At 39.9% G+C, this 19,180-nt stretch overlaps 3 protein-coding genes across 6 annotated transcripts in view; 1 reads left to right on the plus strand and 2 right to left on the minus strand.

The window, feature by feature from the left end:
• The window catches only part of pphln1 (periphilin 1), a 77,587-nt gene extending 61,914 nt beyond the window's left edge, over positions 1-15,673 (plus strand). The window contains exons 11-12 of the transcript XR_009066522.1: positions 14,631-14,761; positions 14,837-15,673. The gene's annotated coding sequence lies outside the window, so the exon portion shown is untranslated. The remainder of the gene's footprint in view (positions 1-14,630; positions 14,762-14,836) is intronic.
• pus7l (pseudouridine synthase 7 like) lies at positions 6,658-16,052 on the minus strand. 4 transcript variants are annotated; one of them, XM_057853801.1, is made up of 10 exons: positions 14,789-16,052; positions 14,564-14,723; positions 13,852-14,068; positions 13,688-13,786; positions 12,596-12,677; positions 10,548-10,713; positions 10,367-10,481; positions 10,257-10,310; positions 9,467-9,528; positions 6,658-9,393 (listed from the first exon to the last, which is right to left on the minus strand). In XM_057853801.1, exons 1-9 carry the CDS (start codon positions 15,576-15,578, stop codon positions 9,493-9,495), a joined length of 1,719 nt encoding a protein of 572 aa, XP_057709784.1. In that variant the 5' UTR covers positions 15,579-16,052; the 3' UTR covers positions 6,658-9,393; positions 9,467-9,492. The 4 variants fall into 4 exon arrangements, 3 of the variants coding, with proteins under 3 accessions (XP_057709784.1, XP_057709783.1, XP_057709781.1); XR_009066521.1 differs by having other exon boundaries at positions 6,659-9,393; positions 9,467-9,961; positions 14,789-16,051; XM_057853800.1 differs by having other exon boundaries at positions 6,658-9,528.
• A 337-nt stretch (positions 16,053-16,389) lies between these two features.
• phax (phosphorylated adaptor for RNA export) lies at positions 16,390-18,961 on the minus strand. The gene is made up of 2 exons (XM_057855614.1): positions 18,784-18,961; positions 16,390-18,623 (listed from the first exon to the last, which is right to left on the minus strand). The coding sequence occupies exon 2, from the start codon at positions 18,614-18,616 to the stop codon at positions 17,453-17,455; it is 1,164 nt and encodes a 387-aa protein (XP_057711597.1). The 5' UTR covers positions 18,617-18,623; positions 18,784-18,961; the 3' UTR covers positions 16,390-17,452.
• Positions 18,962-19,180: the final 219 nt, after the last annotated feature.

Consider the following 19,180-nt stretch of genomic DNA (forward strand, 5'->3'; position numbering starts at 1 on the left):
GGGAAAAGTCCATTTTTGACTTTTTTGTAAGGGGGGGGGGCACTTACGCATTTTTTCAAAATTTCAAAAATGGTTAAAAAAACACTTTAGGGCAAGAGAGCGCCGGGAAACGTTCCTAACATATATCAGGACTCTCGGCACCGCCCAAATATGCCAAAAAAGTTGACTTTTGGGAAAAGTCAATTTTTGACTTTTTTGTAAGGGGGGGTGCTTACGCATTTTTTCAAAATGTCAAAAACGTTCAAAAAACACTTTAGGGACAAGGAGCGCCGGGAAACCTTCCAAAAACACATCAGGACTCTCGGCACCGCCCAAATATGCCAAAAAAGTTGACTTTTGGGAAAAGTCAATTTTTGACTTTTTTGTAAGGGGGGTGCTTACGCATCTTTTCAAAATTTCAAAAACGGTCAAAAAACACTTTAGGGCAAGAGAGCGCCGGGAAATGTTCCAAACATATATCAGGACTCTTGGCACCGCCCAAATATGCCCAAAAAGTTGACTTTTGGGAAAAGTCAATTTTTGACTTTTTTGTAAGGGGGGGTGCTTACGCATTTTTTCAAAATGGTCAAAAAACACTTAAGGGACATGGAGCGCCGGGAAACCTTACAAAAACACGTCAGGACTCTCGGCACAACCCAAATATGCCAAAAAAGTTGACTTTTGGGAAAAGTCAATTTTTGACTTTTTTGTAAGGGGGGGGTGCTTACGCATTTTTTCAAAATTTCAAAAACGGTCAAAAAACACTTTAGGGCAAGAGAGCGCCGGGAAAAGTTCCAAACATACATCAGGACTCTCGGCAAAGCCCAAATATGCCAAAAAAGTTGACTTTTGGGAAAAGTCAATTTTTGACATTTTTGTAAGGGGGGGTGCTTACGCATTTTTTCAAAATTTGAAAAACGGTCAAAAAACACTTTAGGGCAAGAGAGCGCCAAGAAACGTTCCTAACATATATCAGGACTCTCGGCACCGCCCAAATATGTCAAAAAAGTTGACTTTTGGGAAAAGTCAATTTTTGACTTTTTTGTAAGGGGGGGTGCTTACGCATTTTTTCAAAATGTCAAAAACGGTCAAAAAACACTTTAGGGACAAGGAGCGCCGGGAAACCTTACAAAAACACATCAGGACTCTCGGCACAACCCAAATATGCCAAAAAAGTTGACTTTTGGGAAAAGTCAATTTTTGACTTTTTTGTAAGGGGAGGTGCTTACGCATTTTTTCAAAATGTCAAAAACGGTCAAAAAACACTTAAGGGCAAGAGAGCGCCGGGAAATGTTCCAAACATATATCAGGACTCTCGGCACCGCCCAAATATGCCAAAAAAGTTGACTTTTGGGAAAAGTCAATTTTTGACTTTTTTGTAAGGGGAGGTGCTTACGCATTTTTTCAAAATGTCAAAAACGGTCAAAAAACACTTTAGGGCAAGAGAGCGCCAGGAAACGTTCCTAACATATATCAGGACTCTCGGCACCGCCCAAATATGTCAAAAAAGTTGACTTTTGGGAAAAGTCCATTTTTGACTTTTTTGTAAGGGGGGGGGGGGCACTTACGCATTTTTTCAAAATTTCAAAAATGGTTAAAAAAACACTTTAGGGCAAGAGAGCGCCGGGAAACGTTTTTTAACATATATCAGGACTCTCGGCACCGCCCAAATATGCCAAAAAAGTTGACTTTTGGGAAAAGTCAATTTTTGACTTTTTTGTAAGGGGGGGTGCTTACGCATTTTTTCAAAATGTCAAAAACGTTCAAAAAACACTTTAGGGACAAGGAGCGCCGGGAAACCTTCCAAAAACACATCAGGACTCTCGGCACCGCCCAAATATGCCAAAAAAGTTGACTTTTGGGAAAAGTCAATTTTTGACTTTTTTGTAAGGGGGGTGCTTACGCATCTTTTCAAAATTTCAAAAACGGTCAAAAAACACTTTAGGGCAAGAGAGCGCCGGGAAATGTTCCAAACATATATCAGGACTCTCGGCACCGCCCAAATATGCCCAAAAAGTTGACTTTTGGGAAAAGTCAATTTTTGACTTTTTTGTAAGGGGGGGTGCTTACGCATTTTTTCAAAATGGTCAAAAAACACTTAAGGGACATGGAGCGCCGGGAAACCTTACAAAAACACGTCAGGACTCTCGGCACAACCCAAATATGCCAAAAAAGTTGACTTTTGGGAAAAGTCAATTTTTGACTTTTTTGTAAGGGGGAGGGTGCTTACGCATTTTTTCAAAATTTCAAAAATGGTCAAAAAACACTTAAGGGACAAGGAGCGCCGGAAAACCTTACAAAAACACGTCGAGACTTTTCCCGGCGCTCTCTTGCCCTAAAGTGTTTTTTGACAGTTTTTGAAATTTTGAAAAAATGCGTAAGTGCCCCCCCCCCTTACAAAAAAGTCAAAAATGGACTTTTCCCAAAAGTCAACTTTTTTGACATATTTGGGCGGTGCCGAGAGTCCTGATATATGTTAGGAACGTTTCCCGGCGCTCTCTTGCCCTAAAGTGTTTTTTTAACCATTTTTGAAATTTTGAAAAAATGCGTAAGTGCCCCCCCCCCTTACAAAAAAGTCAAAAATGGACTTTTCCCAAAAGTCAACTTTTTTGACATATTTGGGCGGTGCCGAGAGTCCTGATATATGTTAGGAACGTTTCCTGGCGCTCTCTTGCCCTAAAGTGTTTTTTGACCGTTTTTTAAATTTTGAAAAAATGCGTAAGCACCCCCCCTTACAAAAAAGTCAAAAATTGACTTTTCCCAAAAGTCAACTTTTTTGGCATATTTGGGCTGTGCCGAGAGTCCTGATGTATGTTTGGAACTTTTCCCGGCGCTCTCTTGCCCTAAAGTGTTTTTTGACCGTTTTTGAAATTTAGAAAAAATGCGTAAGCACCCCCCTTTACAAAAAAGTCAAAAATTGACTTTTCCCAAAAGTCAACTTTTTTGGCATATTTGGGCTTTGCCGAGAGTCCTGATGTATGTTTGGAACTTTTCCCGGCGCTCTCTTGCCCTAAAGTGTTTTTTGGCCGTTTTTGAAATTTTGAAAAAATGCGTAAGCACCCCCCCTTACAAAAAAGTCAAAAATGGACTTTTCCCAAAAGTCAACTTTTTTGGCATATTTGGGTTGTGCCGAGAGTCCTGACGTGTTTTTGGAAGGTTTCCCGGCGCTCCTTGTCCCTAAAGTGTTTTTTGACCGTTTTTGAAATTTTGAAAAAATGCGTAAGCACCCCCCCCCCCCCTTACAAAAAAGTGAAAAATTGACTTTTCCCAAAAGTCAACTTTTTGGGCATATTTGGGCTGTGCCGAGAGTCCTGATGCATGTTTGGAAAGTTTCCCGGCGCTCTCTTGCCCTAAAGTGTTTTTTGACCGTTTTTTAAATTTTGAAAAAATGCGTAAGCACCCCCCCTTACAAAAAAGTCAAAAATTGACTTTTCCCAAAAGTCAACTTTTTTGGCATATTTGGGTTGTGCCGAGAGTCCTGACGTGTTTTTGTAAGGTTTCCTGGCGCTCCTTGTCCCTAAAGTGTTTTTTGACCGTTTTTTAAATTTCGAAAAAATGCGTAAGCACCCCCCCTTACAAAAATGTCAAAAATTGACTTTTCCCAAAAGTCAACTTTTTTGGCATATTTGGGCTTTGCCGAGAGTCCTGATGTATGTTTGGAACTTTTCCCGGCGCTCTCTTGCCCTAAAGTGTTTTTTGGCCGTTTTTGAAATTTTGAAAAAATGCGTAAGCACCCCCCCTTACAAAAAAGTCAAAAATTGACTTTTCCCAAAAGTCAACTTTTTTGGCATATTTGGGTTGTGCCGAGAGTCCTGACGTGTTTTTGGAAGGTTTCCCGGCGCTCCTTGTCCCTAAAGTGTTTTTTGACCGTTTTTGAAATTTTGAAAAAATGCGTAAGCACCCCCCCCCTTACAAAAAAGTGAAAAATTGACTTTTCCCAAAAGTCAACTTTTTGGGCATATTTGGGCTGTGCCGAGAGTCCTGATGCATGTTTGGAAAGTTTCCCGGCGCTCTCTTGCCCTAAAGTGTTTTTTGACCGTTTTTTAAATTTTGAAAAAATGCGTAAGCACCCCCCCTTACAAAAAAGTCAAAAATGGACTTTTCCCAAAAGTCAACTTTTTTGGCATATTTGGGTTGTGCCGAGAGTCCTGACGTGTTTTTGTAAGGTTTCCCGGCGCTCCTTGTCCCTTAAGTGTTTTTTGACCATTTTTGAAATTTTGAAAAAATGCGTAAGCACCCCCCCTTACAAAAAAGTCAAAAATGGACTTTTCCCAAAAGTCAACTTTTTTGGCATATTTGGGCGGTGCCGAGAGTCCTGATATATGTGACTGTTATTCCTGATTTTGCACAGGAGTTCAGATGTTGCACTGTGTGAAAGGCTGCTACTGTGTGTAAAAAAAAAAGAGAAAGCCCTGGTCTCATTCTAATTAAATGCTGTGATTTAAAAAAAAAAAAAAATATATATATATATATATATATGAAAGTAGTTTCATTTGACTTCAACCAGGAGTGACACAAGAGCCAATAAAAAGTTGTTTAATGTCTGACCGTTTGTATTGCCTCATGATTCACGAAAAATATACTTTGCTTTAGAATTTTAATGCATCCCAGGCTTAAATGCATCGCGATGCATTGTCGAATCGAATCGTGACCCTCTGAATCGAATCGAATCGTGGCCCTCCAATTCGTAATCGAATCGAATCGTGAGGGCAGTGCCGATGCACACCTCTACTAGATACATATCGAATCGGCTTCATGCCAGAGATTCCCAACCCTAGTAGGAAGCTGCTTAGAGAGAATTGTCCTTCTGTGTTTTCTACTGTTAACGTTAATTAAACAGAGAAATGTAGCGAACTCTGCTGGAAACTAATAGAACCATAAAATCGTGAGCAAGAAGCTGCTTTGAGAGAGTGGGGTGCTGCATAAACTCATATATTGCATATATGAAACATCATGCTTTGGGGTTGTTTTGCTGCAAAGAGACCAGGACGACTGATCTGTGTAAAGGAAAGAATGAATGGGGCCATGTATCGAGAGATTTTGAGTGAAAATCTCCTTCCATCTGCAAGGGCAATGAAGATGAGACGTGGCTGGGTCTTTCAGCATGACAATGATCCCAAACACACAGCCAGGGCAACAAAGGAGTGGCTTCGTAAGAAGCATTTCAAGGTTCTGGAGTGCCCTAGCCAGTCTCCAGATCTCAACCCCATAGAAAATCTGTGGAGGGAGTTGAAAATCAGTGTTGCCCAACGACAGCCCCAAAACATCATTGCTCTAGATGAGATCTGCATCGAGGAATGGGCCAGGAATACCAGCAATAGTGTGTGAAAAGCTTGTGAAGAGTTACAGAAAACGTTCGGCCTCTGTTATTGCCAACAAAGGGTACATAACAAAGTATTGAGATGAACTTTTGGCATTGACCAAATACTTATTTTCCACTCTAATTTGGAAATAAATTCTTTAAAAATCAAACAATGTGATTTTCTGTTTTTTTTTTTCACATTCTATATCTCATGGTTGAGGTTTACCCATGTTGACAATTACAGGCCTCTCAATCTTTTCAAGTAGGAGAACTTGCACAATTGGTGGTTGACTAAATACTTATCTGCCCCACTGTACATTAAAAAGAAAAAATCTTGGGAGCTACCCACACTAGCGTACAATGCGACATCGACGTAATGTGCACCCCTTATTTAGCCTATCAATTAATTAGGTTCATATTCGTGAGCAATGTAGCCCTGACCCCCGTTCACCCAATCTGTTTGGTTTTATGTATGTCCCATCCCGAGCAAAAAATGTACATGCAGATTATGCTGTTACACCGTCCCTACCAATGTTGAAACCAAACCTACGCCCTTGACCAAATCCTCACAGGACAGCTTTGAGAAAAATATTGTTTTTAATGTCTAAAAATTCCTCCTTTTACTATTTTCACTGTAGAGAGCACCTCTATTTTGTTGTACAATTCTTCAATGACAAAGCATTGCAACGTGAATATTGCTTAAATGCAGTTACTTGCCGAATAACCTGTCGCAGTTCCACCAAATCCCCACAGCAAAGTAGCATCGCAACGTGTATTGTATGGAGGTATGTATACCGTGGTGCGGTTTCTCAGCAAATAACCAGTTGCAGTTCCAAATTATCCCCACAGGAGAGCAGCATTGCAACATATATTTGGCTGATGTGTAGTTACTCACCAGTTGCAGTTCTACCAAATCCCCACAGGGGGGCAGCTTTGAGACAATTATTGTGCTCCTTTTTGGATAAATATTTCAAGATTTCTATATTTTACCGCTCTGCACTTTTTTTTACTATTTGCACTGTAAAGAGCACCTCAATTCGGTTGTATAATTGTGCAATGATGTTCAAAACCACGCCTACAAGAGGACAGGCAATCTGAAAGAGGGGGTGAGGGAACAGCGTTTTTTTTTTTCTTCCAATTTTTTATAAAATATGGTGTATCTAATAAAATGCTTGGCGCCCCCCCCACTATGTGATTGGTTGTCCCGTGGGCGTGGCCTCGGAGGGTCACTTCACTTTATTTGGTACACCTTATTGATGATTTTGGGTATACTTACACGATGTGACAATGTTTTTGTTTTAAATATTTTTTTAAAAACAAAAAAACAATAACGTCATTGCCGGAAATTTACTTAAAACACAGACTCTTCCGGTCTGTATTTTATTTCCGGGTCGCAAATGTTCTCGTGTGTTAGCGGCACTAACACACCTTAACAAGAGTGGAGAATAGGGACAAACAGTATTTTTTTTTCTTTTTTAAATATCAGAATTTAAAAACAACACATGATTAAAGATAGTTCATCCAACACAATAAAATCATAATTATTTTGTAGTATTCCCCCCCCCCCCACTTCTATCCGAATTTGAATGAAACACACATAACAAAATTCTGTAACAATCTTTTACCAGAAGTAAATTAAATTTAAAAAATGCAATTAAGTAGCCTGTACCTACACAAATAAATAAGTTGAATATTTTTCCAAATTCAGTGAAAATACAGCTTCATATATGGTGGGTACAAAAATGGCACTCTACAAAAAAAGACCCTGTAATTACTGTGTAATTACATAAAATAACAATGTGAATACATAAAATAACAGCTTACATGTCTATTCAATTCCATTTCAACATTGGCACCCTAGCCAAAAAATGACCCAGAATTGCTGACTGTTAGCATGCTAACACAACTGCCTACCTGCTTTACATTGCAGTAAGCACGTGTTGTGTTCAGGGCGTTTTAAACAGGCATGAAAATGGGTCAGGGGTTAAAAAGGTGAGTAGGGTGTGGAGGAAATATGTTCCGGCGTTCTGCCAAAATGTCCTCCGTCGGTGAAACGTCCTACATGAGGCGAATTTGAAAATTAAAATTTTTCACATAAGGCTTAATATTCGAATTAGCGGGGGTTTAATTAGTTGAAGGAGTTGATTTCAACCACCATTGACTCGCGCTAGCTTAGTCACTCCGGAGCCCTGAAACTAACAAATAACATGCAAACTGCACAAAATTTGTTCAAATCAACTCCAACGACTAATTAAACCCCGGCTAACTCAAAGATTAAGCCTAATGTAAAAAATTCTGAACGCCCCCTTTAGGTATAGACCATTGAATATGGCCATTAAATGTTGTCTATAAAAGTTTTAAAGCAATAAAACAAACAACAAAAATAAATGAAATGAACAAAAATCGTTAAAAGTATTTCATAATGGGTCCAAATTATTTTTCGAACAGATCATGTGACTATAGCACCTTAGAGACAGCCGTTTGCTTTGCTTAGCCAAAACTACAGCTGAGGAGGCAAGATGGATATTTAGAATTTCTTTAAACCTAAGCGTTCAAAACCTTCAACAACAACTGAGCTTGAACCAAGGATTGAGCACGAGTCCTGGCTGTCTTGTTACCTGTTGTGCTGTAATTCCAAGTGGTGCTTGAATTGGATGCTTTTAGCGGTCGACAGTGTTTTTGAGCCAGCGCAAAGTTCGCAGCGCACGGAGATATTTTTGTCATCTTTACTGGACAAAAATGTGAAGTAATGGCTGTGTTTTCAGTGTGCAAATGCAGCCGTTTGTAGTATATCTCCTGGCTATTTCATTGCATCCTGGCGAGGTAGCAAGGCTATGTTGTTTTGGCCGCAAACTCCCAGCGTTCACGGCTCACGCATCATGGTAATACACGTGACCCGTTTTTTTTTCCATCCCCGATTAGAAAATGTGACATGTGATGTCACTCCCATGACTACAGTATTCTTCATTCTACATACATTATGGGGCAATAACAAAATAGTAACTAACGCACAGGCATCAAGGAAAGTAACTTTAATGATTTAGAAAAATGAACGCGTTAGATTGCTCTTTACTGAAAGAAAGTAATCAGATTACAGTTATGCATTACTCACATAACACGTTACTGACAACACTGCTTTTATATTACAGTTAAATACACAAGCTTGACGCTAACTTAACAGCAGCTATTTTTTCACCGGCAATTTGGCTAGCTCTGGCAGTGTTCAATGCCAGCTGCAACGAACGGCAGTAACTTTGTCATACCGCAAAATATGAAAACGATTGAAACCAATACTCACCAAATTCAATGTGCTGGCAAATGCATTCATCTAAAAAAAATTGGGAGTGAGACCTCCCCTCGTCCAGCGAACGTGAATTTGTGCTTAGGACAAGATCATCTGTCGCAATTAGCGATCTTTGACGCTCTTTTTTACCCCCTGCATTCAAACTTGTTTCTCTCTCAGCGGCTGTGATTAACCTCAATGAAGTTGCTCTCCTAGCTAAGCCTTGCCTATCATTCGTCTTTGTAAGTTTTTAGTAACTTTGTGTATTGAATTTGAAAGGAAAATGTGTGTTTTGTTTTTGGCGAACTTTTTCATGAAGGTAAACTGTTGAAGCTACTCACACGTGGAAAAATACGATTGTACAACGTTTTAAATGTATTCATTTGGTATATTTCAGTTACCACGATTTGAGAGCTCAATAAATTGAAAAAAAGTACGCCTTGTGTTTGGAGTGTTTTTTTTTGGGTTTGCTGTAATAGCGTCACTGACACACGCAGCATCAAACAGGGGAAGGGGTAAGCGCTGCCACGCCAAGCCACTTCTGGCTGCAGTTTTGACACATGAAAAATAGCGAATACGTACTACTGTATGAAGGAAAATTTTAGTGGTTTTGTAACCACGACGTTTTCATAGCATGGTAAACCATGAAGGTAACCGGCACATGCCTACACCTGACCCACCCCCCTTAAAAATTTTCTCCTCGGATCTACACGATTCACGTAGGTCATCCTTTTTGACTTCAAAACGGCGAATTTCGCCGAAAGGTGAGAGATTTTCATGCCTGTTTAAAAGAAAACTTCCTGGCATTAGGAAACACACAAAAAAAAACCTGAAAAAAACAGTCATCATCAGTGAAGTTGATGTTTTCAGACCATTAAGAACAAAAAAAATGAGCGACTTACTTAATTCTGAGCTTTGACCATTTTCTTTAACTTCCACCACAAATTTTCAATTGGATTGAACTCTAGAAAACAAAGTATTTTATATTTCTCAATTTTGCCACCAAATACAAACAAGATATGCACACGACTACGCAAATGCCGATACTCAACTACGATCAAAAGGGGGCAGTGTAATAACATCTAAGGATCGCATTTCATGATCTCTCTAAGGCAGATAGTAGCGTAGCATGAGGAGTCCAAATCGAAATTCAGGGTAAGCGTGAGCGATTCTCCGACATTTCCCATCTTCTCTGACGCGTCGTCGTTGGTTAGCCGGTAGCTAAGGTTGCACAAACTGGCTAGCAAAGGGCGGTAGCAGCCCGGCAAGTTGAGTTTGAGACCACCCACTCGGAAGCGGCAGTTTTCCAAGCCGTCTCTGGTAAGTCGCTCTCGGTACCACGTGCCCATGGCGTTCTCGGGGTACTTTACCGTATTTCCTGGCATGGGGAGCAACACCTGAAGTAGGGGTGTGACAATATATCGACAAGGTGATATTTTGTAGCCCAAAAGATTATCGATATGCTCCCGCCAAGAATCAACATATCGTTTTAAAAAGGTGTCACTTTTTAAAAAAACGTAGCCAACAGGTTGCTAGCAAAATGTTCCATTAGCATGGTGTCTACGTTAGCTCACTTGCTGCCATTGACAGTGCTAAAAAGATCCCAATTCATTTTGAGGTTCCCACCCCTAACCTCTTGTAAATTGAGATCTAAACCAGATGTACAAAATGTAGTCGACGCTCGATTCGTACCTGAGCTAGCGCGTAGACTCCTTGTTCCTCTTCTTGTTCTGTCACCACGTGGATCTGAGAAAATTGCATATTTAAAAACAGTTCTTCTCGAAATTGAATCCCAATTTTACCTGAGCTGCTTTGCATTCTCCGCCGTTGTCCACTTCCCGCATCCACACCAGGTCTCCCTTTCGTACGCCGTGACCCAACGTAACCAACCGGTGTGCCACAGCCTCATTCCAAACTCTGGTCCATCAAAATAAAATGGATTTACAGGTCGAGATAATCTTTTTGTGCTTCCGGGAAGCTAACCTGCTACAGTAGGCGTGCGGGTAGAAGAGCCTCATGCCATGGGGAAGACTGAGCCAGGCTTTGGCGCAACCTTCCGGACCTGTGCCGTAGCGGTTCAAGGCGCGGAGCATGAGGCGTTCCCTGGCTTTGGATGCCGGCATTAACGCCAAGGACTCCTTGGCGTTATCTGGAGAAATCATTTTCATAAATATATTTTTCACCAGGAACTTGACAAACTGGAAAACCGTTTCTGAAAAGTCCTTAAGAAGTGCATGAACTTTGAATTTGCTAGCTAAATATTAGCCACGTAGCAACGCCAAACTAACTAGCACAATGCACAAACTTAAAAAAACTGATATCTTTGGTTCTTAAAATTCCTTAATAAGTGCTTAAATTTGGAATTTGCTAGCTAAATGTTAGCTATGTAGCTACTCCCAGCTAACAAGCGCAATGCAGACTTAAAAACTGGTTCTTAAAAGTCTTGCTAGTTGCTAGTTAAATATTAGCGACATAGCAACTCCCAGCTAACTAGCACGACACTGGAAAATTGGTTTTTAAAAGTTCTTTAAAAGTGCTTCAATTTTGAATTTGCTAGCTAAATGTTAGCTACTTAGCAACTCCCAGCTAACTAGCACAAAGCACAAACTGGAAAATTGGTTCCTAAAAGTCCTTAAAAAGTGCTTGAATTTGCTAGCTAAATACTAGGTACATAGCCAGTCCGAGCTAACTAGCACAATGCACGAACTGGAAAATTTGTTCTTAAAAGTCCTTGAAAAGTGCTTGAATTTTGAATTTGCTAGCTAAATATTAGCCACGTAGCAACGCCAAACTAACTAGCACAATGCACAAACTTAAAAAAACTGATATCTTTGGTTCTTAAAATTCCTTAATAAGTGCTTAAATTTGGAATTTGCTAGCTAAATGTTAGCTATGTAGCTACTCCCAGCTAACAAGCGCAATGCAGACTTAAAAACTGGTTCTTAAAAGTCTTGCTAGTTGCTAGTTAAATATTAGCGACATAGCAACTCCCAGCTAACTAGCACGACACTGGAAACTTGGTTTTTAAAAGTTCTTTAAAAGTGCTTCAATTTTGAATTTGCTAGCTAAATGTTAGCTACTTAGCAACTCCCAGCTAACTAGCACAAAGCACAAACTGGAAAATTGGTTCCTAAAAGTCCTTAAAAAGTGCTTGAATTTGCTAGCTAAATACTAGGTACATAGCCAGTCCGAGCTAACTAGCACAATGCACGAACTGGAAAATTTGTTCTTAAAAGTCCTTGAAAAGTGCTTGAATTTTGAATTTGCTAGCTAAATGTTAGCTATGTAGCAACTCCCAGCAAACTAGCACAAACTGGAAAATTGGTTCCTAAAAGTCCTTAAAAAGTGCTTGAATTTGCTAGCTAAATACTGGTACATAGCCAGTCCGAGCTAACTAGCACAATGCACAAACTGGAAAATTGGTTCTTAAAAGTCCTTAAATTTTAAATTTGCTAGCTAAATATTAGCAACCTGGAATGCCTCAAAATCAACAGGAAGTGACCCTGAAATTCTTCAAAATCAATAAAGTAATCATCACAACAAAACTGCCATCGCAATTTCTCTAAAAATGGCATTTTCTTTTTTTGAATTGAAATATAAACAGGCTGGAGTCTAAAATTGACTCTGGAACCACGTGAAGGGAAGATATGTGCTTACACGGTAAGTTTTGGAGGCTAGCTGGACAACAACAAGTCACTGGAAGCTAATTGGAAACCGCTACAGCTAAGCTAAAAGGATGGTAATTTAGCTGAGTTTTATCCTATCTGCATGCTACAGAAGTTAAAGAAAGCTGCTGAACGGCTAAAATTGAGCTAAAGTGCAGCGACGTAGTAGTTTGCTAAGCTAATGAGTTTAGCATTAGCAGCACTGTTATTTGTGAATGTCAGTGCTGTGATTTTGGCGCCGAAGTAATACCACATTTGAGCTACTTGCCAACAACATATTTGACTTATAGTCTATAATTTTTCTTTGTCTGACGCATTTTTAAACTAGTTCAACTTATACCCCAGGAAAACATGGTAATAACACACCGGTCTGAAGGAAGTGCCTCTTCGCTTTGCTCGGAGGATCGTCGCCGTCCTCGGGACTGAAGAATAAACGGACGGCGTCCACCTGAAACCAAGACACATTTAAATCAGAAAAGGACAGAACACCCCGAAATGACCTTCACTTGCTCAAATTAAATTAAATATGCAAATGGTGTTTTTAAAAAACCTCTGATGAGGGGGAAAATAATTTTTAAACGCAAAAAAGCCATTTTTAAATGCTTTACAAATGGACAAACGCTGATAGACTCATGTACAGGCGCATGTAATGAGTGTTAAAATAATATTAGCATTAATAAAATGGCTGACACTTCCTGGAAATACTGGCTTTTATTGGTGTTATTCTCCACTATTAAACATACAATCATTATATACGACATACGAGGTGAAAGGTCTCTTTTTTTTTTTTTTTTTTTTAAATAGGGTGTCATTTGTACATGAACAGAGGGACAAAGTTAGCCCGCAGCCTAGCTTTGCTAGCATAATATCTAAAAAGACTGGATACTTGATGAGAAATGTATCATTTTACAAATAAAGCTTTTGAAATGTTTCCATTCATTTGACAGAGTGGACATGTTATGAGCCACCACATTGAACGTACTTCATAAAACTTTAAAATCTGATTTTTAAAGGAGGTCAAAAATAAAATTGCTTTCCACAGTTAAAGTTCCCGCTACTGGTGTGATGTTCTCGCAGAAGAGTGATGTCATTAATAAATGGGGAATTTTCTTAAAAGGACACCAACACAAAAAAAAGAAAAAAAAATCCATATCCAACTTTTCCCAGAACTAAATTAAATTTAAAATATTGAATTCAGTAGGCTGTACCACTGAATTTATATCAGACGGCAATTGATCATACACAAAAAAATAAAAAATTAAATGAGTATTTGTATTGCATTTACACTGGGGACACATAAAAGACCCTGTAATTACTATGTAATTACAATGGAATTACATAGTAATTACATAAAAGTTATAAAATAACATCTTACATGTCTATTTAATTCCACTTTAATTCAATCCGTCTAACGTGACTTAGAAAACTTTTAATTGAAAAAATATTGGCAACACTCACCATGTCTTCTTTGAGTATAGCCAACCCAACCAGGTCCGACTGAACGCTCTGCCCAGTTCCGAACCTCTGCGGCCCGTAGTAGTTGACAAAACCTCTCACCTGTACAAGATAAACAAACCATCACCAAATCGATAAGCGCAACATTGCCAACCAAATGTTTGTACCTTGACATTCTCCAGCGCCTCTTCCACCAAGCCGGTAAGTTGATGTCGTGTGTCGGCGAAGGAGCGTGTGCCGCTCGCGCCGTGCGACCTCAGGTTGCGTACGACCAAGTCAAAGTGGTTTCCCCGCAGTCGTCCTAATTTAAGTGGCTCTGACGCAGAGCGGATGTGGGACAGACGCATCCCTCGCTTCTCAAATTCTGCCCGTTTCTCCGTCAACCTAATAGAACATTTTTTAAATAATGATAGCCGGTACAGTAATAAAACAGTGAAAGTTATCACATTAAAACGTACAATTTGACACGTTAACACCTGATGTAAATGATCATTTTATGTACTCATGAAACTAAAAAAAACAAAACATTGAAACGTGACGTTGATATCGTCCCAAGAAATTGGTCCATCTTCAGTTGAATTAGGAAAGCTTTAACTTACTTATATTATTCAAGATAACTCAAGAACAAATAAACGGAATGTGCTTGTATTACGAAACTGAAAAAAATAATTAAATTTAGGGGTTATGAGGTCAAAGGTCACACTCAAATTGAGTCTGTACTTTAATTTTCAAGATAATAATCACTTTATCCCTTTTTGATTTATGACAAACACATACTGCAAGTTTGATATGAAACGGAAAAGATGGTTAGATTTGGGGGTCATGATGTCTAAGGTCACAGAGGTAAAAAATTTCAAGTAGATAGAGCTATTATGTTACCGTTGAGGCGAGACCTTCTTGACCACCATGGACTGGTAGGTGACTGCTCGTTTGTCTTTGATTCCAGCGTAGGTGAAGTCTGACGGTAGGACGCCGAGAGTTGCCGCCATGTAGCTGATGGCCTCCAGAGTCTCCAAGTTCTCCTTACATAGAGTGAACGCTGGAAGAAGCACTAAAGTGAGCAATTAAGCAACAAAAGTGAGGTCTTTTTATGTTTTAGTTTACCTGTATAGACATCCTCCTCCCTGCGCTCATCGGAACTCCTCTTTTTAGGTCGACCCCGCTCCCGCAATCGCACCGAGATGGCCATCTTGTCCTGGTCGTTGAAGCTTTTGGTCTCCACCAGTTTCCCGAACCTGCGGTTGAGGAAGTGATGGACGGCCGTGCGATGCTCCTTGTTGTCGTCCGGGTGAAACGTGTAGGACGAATCTTGCACTTTGGCATCGATGAACCTGAAGAAGTCCTCCGCTTCCTCCTCGGTGACAAGCTGGGAGAGCTCCCTGTAGTCCGGGTCTTCACGAACTCTTATCTCCGGTTGGATGGTGACAGTCATCAAGAACGGGAAGCTGTGTCGGACGGCCCGGTGCACGTTGGCTCTCTGGTACTTGTCGGTGAAGGAACCTAGTGAAAGCTCCTTGTGGCCCGACTTTTCACTGTCCTCCACCTCATCGCGGAGACTCACCACAAACTGCTCCAGCTTCTCGCTCACCGCCTGACCCAAAACCATGCTCAAGTCCAAACTGTCTGGGCTGGACATGGTCAAATCGAACCTGCAGTCGGTGGAGATGTCGCAGTCCTCCAAACCTTGAAGGTTCTGGTCATGCTTACATTCCGCGCTCGTCTTATCCGAGCAGTGAGGAGCCTGCACGTCTGTTTCTATGTTCACCTGCCGTCCATTTACGTCGATTTCGGTCACCACGAAGTCTCGGATGAACTTTTTAATGTTTCCGTGAAATCCTTCATGGTTTGATATGAAACAAGCGGGGACTACGGTAGCATCAGCGTCTTGCTTCATTTTAATGCTACTTCTATGAATAACTCGCTTTATAAACGAACTGAAAAGCTGTATTTTCCGAGTTTTTTTGTTCCAAAGAGATGTTACGAAGCTATGAATAAAAGGCGCTTCATTTCTGACATTAAAAACGTAACGGTGTAATTGTGAGAATTTCCCTTCAATTACACGTAAGAGGTTAAAAAATACTTATCAGTTATCGGTTGTGAAGAAATAACGCAATAACGGCGGCAAAAATCAAGTGGACGGTTTGTGTTTTCGAGTAGCCCGCTTGATGCACGTAAACACAACAAAGTGCACGTTCAATCCTCTACTTCCGGGTCATGTGATTACGTCGTGACGTCATGTTCTTAAAGTGACAGTCACGGAAGGAGAAACCTTCGTGTTTTTATTAAAGAAATCGAACGTTTTCTTCCAGTTTTATTGTTTTAATGTCATTTAGCTATGGTTATGTCTTTTTGGGGTTGTTGGTTTGTGAACTGACAATTTTGATTAGTTTTATTTTTCACATTATTGACCCGCAAATTGTCTTTGCATTTACGTATTCAATTAAAAAAGGAAAAGCGTTAATATTTCTAATTAATATTAATTGAGTAAGTTGTTTATTACCACACATAAAAAAAAAAAAAAAAAAACATTTTATATTTTTTTTAAAAAGTTTTTTTTGGTTTAGCTTTTGTGGAGTGTGATATTTTAAAAGGTCACAATTTGTATGTATATATATATATATATATATAGAGAGAGAGTACAAACACAACAAAAATATAGTTAAACATTCCATCAGCTAACCAACCAACAGTAATAACGGAGCACAAAAAATTGAAATAACTTTATTAGCGTATTATTCGAAATTGAAATGCTCTAATGCCATCTTGAGGACAAACAGCTACATTACAACTACATTTAAGGACATTTAAGTCCGAAGTGAAACTTTTTTTTTTTTTTAATTGAAAAAGCACAACATTTCCTTTTTCTGTTGTGGGAAAAACTGAAATAAAAGCCAGTAGTTGCAGGAATTAGCCGTGACTGAGGGAAGCCCTTTTGTTATTGGGGAAAAATTGGGAGCAAAAATTATTAATTTTGGACCCCAAAAAGTAACCATTTTTGTTTCTGACTAAAATTCTTTTTTTTTTGTCAAAGTATGAACTTTTTTTTACGCCAAAATATGATTTTTTGGTTTTTAAAAAAAAATCACCGAAATGAACCATTTTGACAGCAAAAATATAAAGAATAAAAAAAAAAGAAATCTACCATTTTGGGGCCCCAAAATTAACCATTTTCATTTTGGACCAATCATAATCCTGTTTTAGCCAGGCATTGACAATTCAAATACTTTTTTTTTTAAACAAATATCAACCTGACATTCAATTTTTTGGTCCAAAACTAACCATTTTAGACCGAAAAATACACCTGCCGAGCACCTCTGGGTTTAAATGAATGGGACACCTATTGTTTTAAAATCTGTATTTTAATTGAGTTTTTGAAACTTTTAGCATTTTCAAAATTGTTTTCTGTATTTTGTATTTTAATTAATCCTATTTTATGTACTTTTGTAGTCCTTCATGTATTTTATTTCTTCAAAATGTCAACTCAGGCATCAAAACTTTAAGCATCATGTCCTCAGGTTTGAGGTCTAAGAAATTTGTGTTTTTCAAATACTTTGAGCATATAGCATTTATGCCAGCTGTCATTCCCTTTAACCTTACCAAACTTTTGCTTATACCAGACATTTTTGGAGGAAATAAATCACATCTGCGTGAACACAATAAAACTTTTGTTGTGCAAGAAGAGCATAACTGTGACAAAAAGTTGAACACGTTAGCTTTACCCATTGTTTTGCTAAATTTGCTAGCCGTACTCAAGATTGCAGCCAAATTTTAGAAGACCTCCAAGTCCGCCGAGTTGTACACCACTGGTGACTCCTCGGTACCCACGGCGCGCTCTTCCTCCACACCGTCCTCCTCCTCCTCCTTGCCAGCATCTTCTAGCGACTCCAAGGCGTCATTGGTATCACTAGCAAAAGTCTCCCTGGAGACGTCGTCGTGCTCCTGAAGGTTCAACGTCCCGATAGCCTGCTTCATCTTCTTTGCCACCAAGTGCCGCCTCCTCTTCTGCGCCGCCTTCTTGCTCTTCTGCTCCTTCTGACTCTCGTCAAAGAAGATCTCTCGAATCTGAGCTCGGGTGACGCTGGGCGTGTTCTTCAAAAGGTTGAAGTAGACACCACCGGGTGTGCGCCGCCTGCTTCCGTCCACGGTGTAGACACCTCCGTTTTCCTCCAGGGTGGCCGTTTCGCCGAGTAACTCAATGGCTTTTTTGTTCCCAAGAACATTCACCGCACGTTGAATTAGCTCTTTTTTCGGTTCTTGCAGCCTGTACGCGATTTCATCCACTACTTTATCTTCAGGGTCATCTTGCGTGATCTCGTATCGGCCTTTAACGTCCATCTCGGCTAAAGGACCGAGTCGCTCTTTCACCGGCCGTTTACGTTTAGCATCACCTCCTTCTCTTTCACCTCTTCTGTACTCATCCAGCTGATCATCCAGCATCTTCACTTCCTCTCCGTGTTTTTCCCGTTTCTCCATCTGCCTCTCCTTTTCCTTTATCTTATGAGCCAGAACGTAGTTGTAAGTCTCCACGTTCCTGTCCATGGAAACCTCACCATCCATGCCGAAGACGCAAAGTTCTGCAGCTACAGCGTCCTGGCACTGTTCCTGCACCACAGAACCCCAAATGTTGTTCACCCTGCGACCCCGAAGCGCCTCGGGTAAGCGATTCAGTGCCGGTTGGGATACTTTTTGACGTTTGCGGCTCCAAGAAGCACCTTCTTCGTCGGAAGAATCCAGATCACTGTCACTGGTTGGTTTACTGGCGTTTCGATAAGAAACGGCAGATCTACTCTGAAAGGATTGGCCACTGAAAACCGCAGGTTCTATTGGTCGCGCCACGATCGCTGCTGTGGTGGTTTTCATCTCAGAGTCTGAATCAGAGCTGGAAATCTCGCCATCTTCCAAATCTCTATCCATAACATCTCCATCCGCCATTGCTTATCTGGAAGGCACACCAAAGACAATGTTGCAAACCAGTTCACAAATCCTATGCTAGTTTCCGTACCAACACACAAGTACTGAGTTTCTTAGCAGGGCTACAACATTACATGCAGGCACAACACTTGTTTGTATCACAGAATAAATACGAAGCAATATATTACCTTCAAATAATTGCTCACAGCTAGTTCATAGACTCGCAAATCTATATCCGATGTGTACGTGTACGTCGGTGTAGTTTCGCCGCGAAACTTGCTGTAAGCTATTGCGATTTACCGACTTGAGTTTAGCTGAAGAAAATTGGCGCTATGCTAAAGCCTCACTTCCGTACGTCCTCCTATCAGACCATAGATATAATTTATAAGGCTAGATGGTTTAAGTTTCCGGCAATACAAGAACAGTGCATATTAAAATTTCTACTCATAAATGCAACAAATAGACGAAGGGCTACTAATCATGTGTAATATGAAAAAAAAAAAAAAAAAAAAAAAAAAACCATCAAATTATTTTGAATTTTGCAGGACATTTACTGCAGTTACGTTTACTAAAAACCAACCCATT

This window comes from Corythoichthys intestinalis, chromosome 13, assembly GCF_030265065.1.
Source record: "Corythoichthys intestinalis isolate RoL2023-P3 chromosome 13, ASM3026506v1, whole genome shotgun sequence".
Lineage (NCBI taxonomy): Eukaryota > Metazoa > Chordata > Actinopteri > Syngnathiformes > Syngnathidae > Corythoichthys > Corythoichthys intestinalis.